Source organism: Capsicum annuum, chromosome 3 (assembly GCF_002878395.1).
Source record: "Capsicum annuum cultivar UCD-10X-F1 chromosome 3, UCD10Xv1.1, whole genome shotgun sequence".
Lineage (NCBI taxonomy): Eukaryota > Viridiplantae > Streptophyta > Magnoliopsida > Solanales > Solanaceae > Capsicum > Capsicum annuum.
The window spans coordinates 197,863,392-197,875,704 of NC_061113.1; the positions used below are offsets into that span (position 1 = coordinate 197,863,392).

Here is a 12,313-nt window from a genome sequence, read left to right on the forward strand (position 1 = left end):
ACATTACCAAGATCATCTACTAGGTCAGAGATTTTATTCCTTCTTCTCCTATTGATGGTGGTAGCATGGAAGAAGCCAGTGTTGGCATCCCCTTCAAGGAGCCAATTGATTCTAGATTTAGTCTTCCAGAAGTCCTCTTCACACTTTAGCAAAGCCTCATGATCATATAGGAGTTCATTCTCTAGATTTTGAAGGTATGTAATGGTGTGATAATGCTTGGACCTCTGTATGCCATCTAATCTAGCATTAATGTTTTTCAGTCTTTTGAAGATATCTCCAAACACTCTATGGTTCCAAGTAGTAGCTCTAGACTGAAAGGTGAGGATGGATTGTTGAAGATTGGCTGAGTGGGAAAAACAGGTATGAACTAGATCCTTGAAAGTGTGGTGATTGCACCACATTGATTAAAATCTAAAAAGTTTAGGATTAGATCCTTGACTGCTATAAACCAGAGTGAGAAGCAGAGGGCAATGGTCTGATTTGGTTCTGGGTAGATGAGTGGTTATTGCCTCTGGGAAAAAGTTTATCCAAGAGGTATTAGCCATGCACCTATCCAATCTTTCTTGAATGATACTAATCCTATTGTGATACCTCTTATTGGTCCAAGTATATTTACAGCCCCAAAAGCCTAGGTCCACCATGTTACAATGGTTTAGATAATCCCACAGCTTGCTGACCCTGGCAGCATTGATGGGAGCCCCCTCCCTCCCATTTTTTATTAGCTCGCAGGACTTCATTAAAGTCATCACCTATTAGTCAATCCCCTTTTAAGGTTTCTGTGATTTAACAAAGTTCCTCCCAAAGGGTGGCATGCATACAAGGGTCGGAACTAGCATAAATAGCTGAGAAAAAACACGGAGAGGGGTGAGAATTTACCTTTACAAGAGTGTGGATTCCCTGGGAGGAGATGGAGAAGTTCTGAAGTTTAACCATGTTCTCTTTCCACATCACAACAATACCTCTTTTCTTACCATCAGCACTGGATTCTAAGTGAGAGTCAAATTTGAAGAGCTCCACCAGGTGCTTATGGTCAACCATTTTGGTCTCCAGCAGGACCACCACACTGGGGTTATGCATTTTGATTAAAGCATCACATTGGCGCTTAAAGCTAGCACTGTTGGCACCTCTAGTATTTCAAATGATGAAGTTCATGGTGTCAGCAGAATTGGGCGGGTGGTTGAGAATTAGGCTCTTGCCCTTGTCCTAACAAGGAGCCTATCCCTGTTCCACATAAGGGCTCAGGTAGGCTACTGCATTCACTCCCAATGACGAGTTTCTCAAAGAAAGCTTGAATGTCTTCATCTCCTTCGAATAGAGCACAATAGTAGCTAGGCTGGAGGGCTCTGCATACTCTTTTCGAAGTGGCTTTTCAAGCATAAAGAAATCTACATTGGCTTTCGTAAAGGTTGCCAGGAATTTTTCCATCTCTGTATTTGCTTATTGAAGCTCCTCTAAGATAGATGGTTTTATTTTTTTAGGACGTCTTCCCTTACTGACTCTTAATGGTTCATGGGGGGAGTCAGAGAAGCTTGGGATGGAGGATTCGGAGGGATCTATGGCACGAAGTTTAGTGTCTCTAACTCCGAGAGGTAGGGTTATTGGGGTAACAAGGCAGACTTTTGAACCTGTGGCTCACAAAGGAGTTGAACTCGTGGTAGTTCATGATGTTCAGGGTCCTTATCATTTGAGCTTGCATCCAGGTTTGGGCCCAGAGCTGATGCCCCAACCCCTCGGTTATCTTTTCTATCACTTCCTTGATGATTTAGTCTATCCACGCTGTGTCCTCGATCACAAGTATATTTGTTGGTCCCCCACTATGACGCAGTGGGATATGGACTTTCCCATTAGTACTAGTTTCGCCCATGATATTGGAAGTCTGGTGGGAGGATGAGGGGCTGAGACAAAGATTAGTGGCTCTTTGAGAGGTGAAGTGGTTGAGGATGATGGTTCTGCCATTGATGGTTTGAGATTCCTTAGGCGTGTCTACTAATTTTGGTAAGGGGTTGTTGTTTTGATTAAAGCTTAAGGGGGTTATTAGGGGAGTTAATTGACATAACTACTTCGGTCATGTCAACCGTCTTAGGGTGATCATTAGCCCTAATACCGACTTTGATTAACTCCTCAGAAGTTGCAGAGACAGAGGCCTCCATTGAAGCATTGTTGGTTAAAATGGAGAGTAGGACCTGGAAAGCTGCCCAAATTAAATGAGGGAGGGTCAGCGGATTTAATTAGGGGGCTGTGGTTGGTGGGTTCCAAGGTGCCACGTTTATGGTATTTACTGCCATTGGCAGTATTTTTATTGATAAGGTGGCCCGTGGGACTGACATTCGATTTATTTCTTTTCTTCCCTCTACTTTTATTATTCGTATTATTATTTTTTTGGTATCTTATGGGGTAACTATGTTGATTTTGGAGTTGCTAAGCAGTTGAGTAGCAGTGGGCGTACCTGGGCTGGCCATGTCCATTTTTACCTGGGCTGATTGTCCTGCTGTGTTATTTTGCGTCCATGGCTTGGTGATATGTGTTTTGGTGGGGATCTTCTTTTTTAGAAGGAGATAATCTGCGTCATTTTCCTCAGAGAAATTTTGAGTGGGAGTGGGTTTAGATGGTCCAGCTTCCATGGTGATTATAGGCCTGCCATGGATACAGTTTGTGGCATTATGGCCGAGTCTACCACATCTAGTGCAGAGAATTCTTTCTCCTTCATAAAAAACTCGTTGTTGGTGACTGTCAATGGTCACCTGGGTTTTTAGAGAAACATCCAGTAGAACATGGATGCATATGCGTGCATACCTTCCTCATAGAGTGGAGGATGTGCATGTATCGATTTTCAGCAGAGCTCTCAGTTTCGACCCTATCCGTTCCAAGATTGTCTGGTCGTAGAATTCAGTCGGTAGTTGCGGTAGTTTGAGCCATATTGCTGTGTGAGTTTATGTTGCTTCGTGAGGTGCAAAATTTGGCTCCCATTGCCTAACTGACAGGAAGTGGTCAGTTACAAACCAGGGATCGCCATGGAGGGCTTTCAGCATATTCTCCGACCTAGTAAATTTGACTGTATAAAAGTCATTTCCCAAATCAATGAGGATAAGGGGTTCTGTTGGCTTCCATGTGTCTTGTAAATTGGTTTTTAAATAATTATGTGCTAGTTTTTTATTGAATAGCTTAACAATTACTAAGAATTGCCATGGTCGGTAGATTCAAGCTTTGTCTTCCTCTGATAGATCGATTATGTCGTTATCTTTATTTGCTCCGATTGGGCGCTTTCCCATCTTGTAATCATAATTCTTATTGATGGAGCAAGTTTTGTTTAGCAACTTGTCTTTGAAACTGTCGCACTGAATTGAGGAGGTTACAGCATTTGTTTGGTGTTGTTCAATTGGCACCATGTCTTGTGGTTCTGGCGGTACTAGTAGCTGGGTCGGCGGTACTTTCGTCGATTGGGGCATTGAGAGAGAATCTTCTCTCACACTTTTAACAGAAGATAGATATATCCTTCTTATTGTTGTTTGAGTAATTTTGATAAAGCTGAGCCAATTTTCTTGCAAATAAAATAGTCGAGCATCCAATTCCTATAATTATCTATTAAATTAAATGTATTTTTTGTAGATTTTATTTTGATCTACTTAAATTTTTTCTACGGCATTTAAATTCAGAACTCTCAAATAACTAACAAGGATTAAATTATCCTGAAATTGTAATTCCAAAATTATAATTTGTGAACTAATTTATCTTAGTTGAAAGATTGAAATGAAATAATTTCATATTCTTATGATTAAATTAAGATTAAATGTATACATTATTTAATTGACAAAATAAACTTATCCAAAATTTAGTTCAGAAATATTTGATCTTATTCCACCTACCAAACCAGATTAATAAGACAGGAGGAGGAATTATTAGTGATGGAAATGAGAAAAGGGACAAGACTACACCCTTACGGTCAATTTGGTGAGAAAAGATATTTAATTTATCTCCGTGACGATGATGTACGTACGGTCTCAGACTTGCAAGTTTCATCCTAACCTCTTTTCCCCCTCTTAACGGTTGTTTTCTCCCCCTCTCTCTCATATTCTTCTCTCTTTTCCACATGTACAGAAACAAACCCCCACTCTTCTTCTTTTGACTCATTTGCACACGATATTCCTCTATTCCTCCCCCTTCTCTTTCTCTCTTTCTGTTAATAATATTCCTCACCCGCTTTTCAAGAAATACCTATATTATCCTTTCCCATATTATAGTTCCTACCATTCACTTTTGAATTTCAAATTTCAGCCCCCATTTTATGTTGTCAAGATTTTTCTCCATGTTCTCGGAGAATGAAGCATTTCTTGTTGTTGTAGATTGTATATTCGTACTGCCAATTTAGCCATCAATTGTGTGAGAGAGCGGAAAAAAAAAAATGAACATGGACAAGCACCGGAGATGGACATATTCAATAACGAAGCTTGTCTTTTGGACCACCCTTTTTGCAGGTACCCTTCTTTTCATGTGTTTCCACTCTCATCCTCCGTCTGGTTCTCAAACCGTTTATCCCAAAGTGAAATGGGATGGGAACCCACAATGGGAAAAGCGGGTAAAACTTTCTGCCCGTTCACGTTCCGGTCATTTCTCCGTACTTGTTACCGGCGCCGCCGGTTTCGTTGGGTCCCATGTCTCCGCCGCCCTCAAACGCCGTGGTGATGGCGTCGTTGGACTCGACAATTTCAACAGCTATTACGACCCGTCGTTGAAAAGAGCCCGTCAGAAACTGTTGGAAGAGAAAGGGGTTTTCGTCATTGAAGGAGATATCAATGAGAATAAACTGCTTAAAAAGCTTTTCGACATTGTTGCATTTACCCACGTAATGCATTTAGCTGCACAGGCCGGCGTTCGTTACGCGATGAAGAATCCTGGTTCTTACATCCACAGCAATATAGCAGGTCTCGTTAGCCTTTTCGAGGCCTCCAAATCGGCTAATCCGCAACCTGCAATTGTTTGGGCATCATCCAGCTCTGTTTATGGGCTGAATACCAAAGTACCCTTCTCAGAAAAAGATCGAACGGATCAACCAGCGAGTCTATACGCCGCCACAAAGAAGGCTGGTGAAGAGATTGCACATACGTACAATCATATCTATGGTCTTTCGATTACAGGGTTGAGATTCTTCACTGTTTATGGACCGTGGGGACGGCCAGATATGGCGTATTTCTTCTTCACAAAGGACATACTAAAAAGAAAGGCGATTTCGGTTTTTCAAGGTTCAAATAACAAAAGTGTAGCAAGGGATTTTACCTACATTGATGATATAGTGAAAGGGTGTTTAGGGGCATTGGATACAGCAGAGAAGAGCACAGGAAGTGGTGGAAAGAAGAAGAAAGATGCGCAATTAAGAGTGTTTAATTTGGGGAATACTTCACCAGTTCCGGTTACCAAGTTAGTTAGCATATTAGAGAAATTGCTCGAGGTAAAGGCTAAAAGAAATGTCTTGCCATTGCCAAGAAATGGGGATGTGATGTTTACTCATGCTAATATCAGTTATGCGCAAAAGGAATTTGGATATAAACCAACTACAGATTTGCAGATGGGACTACAGAAATTCGTTAATTGGTATCTTGATTACTATTCAATTAGTGAAAAGAAGACTTATTGATTTAGATGCGTACCACGAGGAATATATCAAAAGCTTGTATATAAGCGTTTTAATTTTTTGTTGTTACTTTCTTTTTTCTTGGATAAGCTGTATTAATTACTTTCAGTTAGGGGGATTCATCATGCTAATGATCTCACAGTGTTAATGAACTGCGGTTCCATCAAAATGTGCTTCCATTTTTTCATGTCTTCTATTCCTCTCTCTATGATTGTGATTTGTGTGAATGGTACTTCCTAGTTCATTGCTTGCAAGTCGATCTGGAAGCATGTGCAGTATTTGTTTGTATAAATCATACTGCATTCTTTTCTTAGTCGCTTCGTTCCTTTTAGGGGAAAGAAATTCACTTCTTGGTAGATGATTACTTCTTAATTGTGTCGATACAGTTTGGTCACTTGAATTCAGGTACTTCTGTGAGTTGATCAAACTTAATAGATGTATGTTGATAGACGCCTTGGATACATTCCCTTTGCAGCAAAATATCACCGAACTAGCCAAGCCAAGCAGCATTTCGATGTCCAAGAGAACCTGACAAATGACAATGGCTCATCTTTTTTAGGACCAAAAAAAACACTTACTACTGTAGTGCTCACATAAGTTCTTGATGTTTACCTCAAAAAACTAACTGCTCATTGATTTTATGGACTTTGGCAAATTACAACATACCCAGTATATTCCCAAGTGAAATCTGGGGAGGGTAAGTGCACACAATCCATACCACTACCTCAAAGTGAGATGGAAAGATAGTTTCCGATAGACCCCGGGCTCAAAATAAAACAATAAAACAATCTAAAGCAAGATAAGAATAAAACAAAGCAATCTAAGATAAGATAAGGAATAGCAATAAAACAAAATACAATGGAAAACAACACACTGCAGAAGAGTTCATGAATTTGTTTTTCGTTTTAACGTAATGCAATATAAAGTAGTATTTACTCAAAACTACCTCGAGAATTCTTATTTTCAACACGCTTGCCGGGTAAATTATAGCAGTATATTTCTTAAGAGGTTATTGATTCAACATAAATTTTGAAGATCAAAGAGGGAAAAACTGGAAGATTTCAGAGAAGCTCGAGTGCAACTATCAGGCACTTGAAAAGTGACAGCTAGGGCGCTAGAAAGTTTTGCTATCCATCACTGCTTCTTTGGGCAAGAAACTGAGAACTTGACTTTAGTGTACAAGCAGACATCCCGAAAGTTTTAAGGTCATGATAACACGGGTTATAAACAGAAAGCAGAGGCGCAGAGCATAATACAGGAAGAAACCAAGAGAAGGTGCCTACAACTAAGCTTAATATATTATCTCAGCTCGCATTACTAATGGATCACTATTCATGACATGACAAAACTACTAATTCCTGAATATCATCTTATCATTTTGGCCGAAAGATCTAATCTTTCAAAATCAATGGTTCTGCAAGAACATCTGAAAGTGAGAAGCACGACCAGGTTGACACACTTTAGTATACAGCAAAAGTTCCATGTCAGATACAACGATACCCAAGAAGGTAATCTGACTAGGAAGGTGACGGCCTAGTGATGACCATTCTTGCTGTCGCTATCCATTTCCTCCGCATCTTCAAACCTCCGATCATCAATTTGAAGCTGCAGTTCAAGAAAGCGCATTTCAATTTTCCAACAATGAAAAGCCAATAAATGATAGCTCCATGTGAAATAACTAAAGCAGAAAACCAGATGCTCATATCTTCACCTACTTCTACACACGTGAACACCACTTCAACCCTCATCCCTTCACATACTCAAAAAAAGAACCACACATATTTCATAAACAAGGTGTGTTTTATAAAAGGGTCTATCACCTGCCAGTGCTGTAGTGAGATTGCACATGCAATTATTAATAAGTACATCAGTCTAAAAATATCTACTTGCAATTATTAATAATAGTTTAAGTCTAGAAACATTAAAGACAAAATTCACCAAAGAGGAGCTCCAAATGATTCACAGTGCTTGTAGAAAACATCTTAAATAACTAATTGACAAATGACAGGGAGAACCTAAGGAAGAGTACCATCCACCTCCAATCTTGAGGTTGTGGTTAGTCATCTAAGGGGTAGTCATAGCTGACTCCTGAGTTTAGCTGCACGGGTTTACCATTACAGGTGATTCGGCCTCTGTTTTACCTAACATGCATGGACACAAATTCAGATAGAGTCCTAAAACTTTCTACAACTCCTCTCCACAAAAGGAAATATAAAGGAGGATGACAATGCAGATTACTCATATAGAAAATACACATACAGATCAAGCATAGTGGAAAGTTCACGTTGTGCTGTTGAATCTATACTACAAACTAATCTTCGGTTCCCAAATATTAACGACTATGTGCTTGTTACTCTAAAAGTTCAGTATCTAATTTGTTCCAATGGGCTACCCAACCCAAACACCTCCCAGACAAGCCAGATGGAAGGGGGCAAAGGACAAGATTAATCACAATTCTGAATTTCAAGTGTCAAATCAAATCTAAAACCACAAGCCTACCTGAAGCACATTATGAGCTAAGTCTTGATCCCCATTTGAATGACCAATTGAATGAGTCGAATTTTCAGAGATCATCCATTCTTCTGCAGTTAGACCAGCAAGAGTACAAGCTAGTTGACAAAATAAAAACTGTTTTAATTTAAAAAACAGCCAATGTCTATCAATTTCATACCAGCTTCCTGATTTTCCAGCTGATCTGCACTGAAGATCCAATTGTGCTCTTCTTCCTCCTCTACGCAAAGCAACACCAGACTTTAGTAACGTTGAAACAAGACATGGGCAGGAAAATGTGAGAAGAAAACATGTTATTATGTCCAAAGAAAAAAATAACCACCTTCAATTGGTTCAGGATTAAGCTCAGCACACTCACAAAAGATTTGGAATAGAGTATCCACTGTCAACAGAGAACATACAAAGCGAACTTTTATCTTCAAGAGCTAAGGTAGCAGAAGGTATTTCTCCTAGATGAAAAATAATGGACAGGAATGATGTACCTTGATTAGGATCTGTTGGCACAAGTCTCAACTCGGTGATCCTTGATAAATCGGATGACTCAGCACCCTCATCACTGGAGCCTTCTGATTCGTCATCCTCCACTCCATTGTCAATCTTCATGAACGAAGCAAAAGATATCTTTTATTTTCATACCCGTTAAAGCAAAACATATTTCACATTTGTGAAATAGAAACAAATGTTTAACCAGCACTCAGGATTCAGCCCAGAAGGGGAAAACACAGAAAAAAGTGATCACCAAAACATTAAACAAGCCTGAAAGAAACTAATTGCTCTACCAGAGATTCATTAGTTATAAAACCAGACTTACTGTTACAGAACAGACACATGCATAAACCATGCAACCAATCAATCTTTTTCAACCATACATGATTTTTCCAGCTTTAGTGAACAAATGCATACACTACAATCCTAATATAATAAATAAAAGAAATTGTATTTCACAATGTCATGGATATCTAATTCTATATCAACAGTGTGTGATAGCTTACTCACAAATGAAAAAAGAAAGAGAACAGCTGGATGATCTCCTCCAAGCTCCAGTAAACAGGAAATACGACAAATTAATTAAAAATAAAATGAACACTAAAACTTAAAAATGTAGTGGAGTAGTGGTACTATTCTACACCCGTCAATAAGATTAAGTGAGAGGACAAGTAAACCAGTTACTTTTCAGAAAATCCAAAACCATAAACAGTTGGCTACTTGGCTTATATCTTCCCAAGGTTCTCCCCGAAAAAATAGGAAAATGGACTCAAAAGATTTTCACAATAGGTGTTACCAGGAACGTAAAAGCCAAATAACAGATGATTTTCTATTAAAATATAAATCAAATATGATTGCTGCTTACCTGAATACCAATTTTCCTTTCCCAATTCACACACAATTCATAGTTGGTTATTCAGATGCCAATTCAATAAACAGCAGCAGACTTATGATGATGCGTATTTCTTCCTGTTTTTCTTTTGACTCTCATCCTCACTCAATAGTCGATATTTTTAATCAACGTGGTCCCTCTCAATTCACAAGCCAATATCTCAAGTATCATTTTAAAACGAGGTCAATGTAGAAGCCTGGAAATCTAACCAGAAAAAAGTATATCCTTCTATTTTTTTTTATGGATAAATATTTTTATTCAGAAGGTACCATTGTACCAAGATGGTAAAAGACCAAGTACAACACAAAGCTACAACATCTCCACATACATACCACATATTCCTCATTAAAAGATTCAGAAAATCCAAATATTGGTCCATCCTATCTAGAGTACTGCTATAACACCAAAAAAACAGGTTTTGGATACATTTATTTTTTACGCTAGCAATCTATGGTCTTTTCCCCTCAAAGCATCTCTTGTTCCTTTCCAGCCAAACAGTCCAAAATATGCAGATGGGAATAGTCCTCCATATTTGTTTCATACTTCTCTTTACTCTTTGAGCTAGTCAAACTTCCAACAGACTACTCATCTTCTGTGGTATAACCAGAGACACCCATCATGTTCAGAAACAAATCCCAGCATTGTCTTGAGAAACTACAAAGAAGAAGCAAATGCTCAACTGTTTCTAACTCCCTGTATCTGCTGCACATGGAATATCGTCTCCTTTGCAGATTATTTTGGGTTAAACAAGCATCCCTGCCTGCCAACCAACCAACGCAGGATGTCTTTAAGCGTGCCTTAGTTCTCCGGATCATTTTCCATGGCCAGTTAGGTATCCCCTGATTATTCTGTTGTTACAACATTTTATAACAACTTTTGACAGAAAATAAGTTATCCCTGCTATTAACCCAAACTAACGTTTCTGTTTTATCCCTATCAATTAAGCATGTAGTCAATTGTTGCATTAGTTGGCAGAAACTCTCCACTTCCCAATCATTCAAGTTTCTCCTAAAAGTAATATGCCAGCCTGAATCTGGATTGAAATTTATAACGGAACCCTCTTTGTTCAAAGCACATCTAAACAAATAGGGAAATCTGCTCTTAAAATTCTCATCTCCACACCAAGTATTTGTCCAGAATTTAATTCTAGCACCACTGCCAACCTCCGGCCTTGTATATTGTAAGAACTCATCCCATTCTTCACTTATTTTTCTCCAGTTTCCACAAACTTCCAGTTGTGAAGGATTTTGTCCATCTAACATTTTTTGCCAAATTTCCTCACTCCCCCGACTATATCTCCATAACCATTTAAAAAGTAGGCTTCTATTGTGCATCTTCAGGTTCCTCACACCCAAACCCCCAGATTTCTTATCTCCAACTACCACCTGTCACTTCACCAAATGAATTTTCCTTTTATGTGCATTTCCATTCCATAAGAAATGTCTTCTAATGGAGTCCAACTTCTTTTCAACTTCTACCGGCATTTTAAATAGAGAGATCATATATGTAAGGATTCCATCCAAAACACTATTAATCAAGGTAAGCCTTCCCCCAAATGACAAACATTGCCTTTTCCAAGGAATCAACTTCTTATTACAACGATCAATAACTCCTTGCCAGATGTTTTTGTCCTTTCTCTTCACCCATAATGGAAGCCCCAAATACATAGTGGGAAATTTATCAACTTTAAATCCCAAAATGTTTGCCAGCTCAACACAATCAATAGTGTTAATACTAAAGATTAAATTTCAAGCCAGTAACTGCCTCAAAACATAACAGAACCCCTCTCAAATACAAAATTTGATCTATTAGCCTCACAAAATAGAAGAGAATCATCCGCATAAAGAATATGATTAAACATCATGCCTTCCTGATCATTTCTACGTATCTTTAGACCTTTTAACTAACCCAAGCATTCTGCTGTCCTTAACATTGTACTGAGAATATCCATTACTAGAACAAATAGATAAGTTGACAAGGTATACCCTTGTCTCAGGCCTCGCTTATAAGAGCTGAGAAGATAACCTTGAGGGTCACCATTGTTAAGATCGAAAATCTCACCATTCAGATGCAAAATAGGATCCATTTTGTCCATTTCTCACCAAAGTTCCTCTTTTTCAAAAGATTCAATAGGTAATGCCAATTGACATGATCGTACGCCTTTTCTAAATCCAACTTACACGCCACCCCTTTTTTCTTCCTTCTTATCAAATTATCAACACTTCCATTAGCTACCATTGCAACATCAGTAATTTGCCTCCCTTCGAAAAAAGCATTTTAATTAGGAGAGATCAAGTTATTGATAACTTTCTTAAGTCTATCCACCAGAAGCTTGGATATGATTTTGTATACACTCCCCAGAAGGCTAATGGGTCTGAAATCTTTAACCTCCACTGCTTCTTTCGTTTTACGGATTGGAGTAATGAATGTAGAATTCAAACTCTTGACAAAAGATCCATTCTGGTAAAAAGAATCCACTGCTCTCCACCTATACATTTTAATAAAACTCCAACATTTTTGAAAAAAAAAAAAAAAAAACAGGTTAAAACCATCAGGGCCAGGAGCCTTTTCTCCTTTGAAAGATTTTATAACCTCTTCTAGCTCTTCCATCGTGAAAGGCCTTTCTATCCATTCCTTTTCTTCATTAGACAACCTCTTAACACTATCATCCTCCCGGATGGATCTCCAAGATTCACTGGACAGATTTTTATAGAAGTGATAACAAACGGTCCAAAGAAGACACAAAACAGACACAAGACGTCACAAAACAGTCCACAACAACAAGACACTAAAAACGG

General features: G+C 38.7%; 2 protein-coding genes across 3 annotated transcripts in view; one reads left to right on the forward strand and one right to left on the reverse strand.

Moving 5' to 3' along the window:
- Positions 1-3,899: 3,899 nt before the first annotated feature.
- LOC107863414 (UDP-glucuronate 4-epimerase 2) lies at positions 3,900-5,820 on the forward strand. The gene has a single exon (XM_016709317.2). It carries the CDS (start codon positions 4,400-4,402, stop codon positions 5,627-5,629), a length of 1,230 nt encoding a protein of 409 aa, XP_016564803.1. The 5' UTR covers positions 3,900-4,399; the 3' UTR covers positions 5,630-5,820.
- Positions 5,821-6,748: 928 nt separating this feature from the next.
- LOC107863415 (chloride conductance regulatory protein ICln) overlaps positions 6,749-12,313 on the reverse strand; it is a 13,096-nt gene continuing 7,531 nt past the window's right edge. Inside the window, exons 3-7 of one of the 2 annotated variants that reach the window (XM_016709318.2) lie at positions 8,620-8,734; positions 8,460-8,519; positions 8,298-8,357; positions 8,126-8,208; positions 6,749-7,231 (exon numbers count right to left, since the gene is read on the reverse strand). In XM_016709318.2, coding sequence (XP_016564804.1) covers positions 7,160-7,231; positions 8,126-8,208; positions 8,298-8,357; positions 8,460-8,519; positions 8,620-8,734 — 390 coding nt within the window. In that variant the 3' untranslated portion in view covers positions 6,749-7,159. The remainder of the gene's footprint in view (positions 7,232-8,125; positions 8,209-8,297; positions 8,358-8,459; positions 8,520-8,619; positions 8,735-12,313) is intronic. The other variant, XM_047408562.1, reaches the window with a different exon arrangement.

What these genes read in the sequence shown, in the direction of transcription:
- LOC107863414 (XM_016709317.2), top strand. Translation starts at nt 4,400, where the DNA reads ATGAACATGGACAAGCACCGGAGATGGACATATTCAATAACGAAGCTT.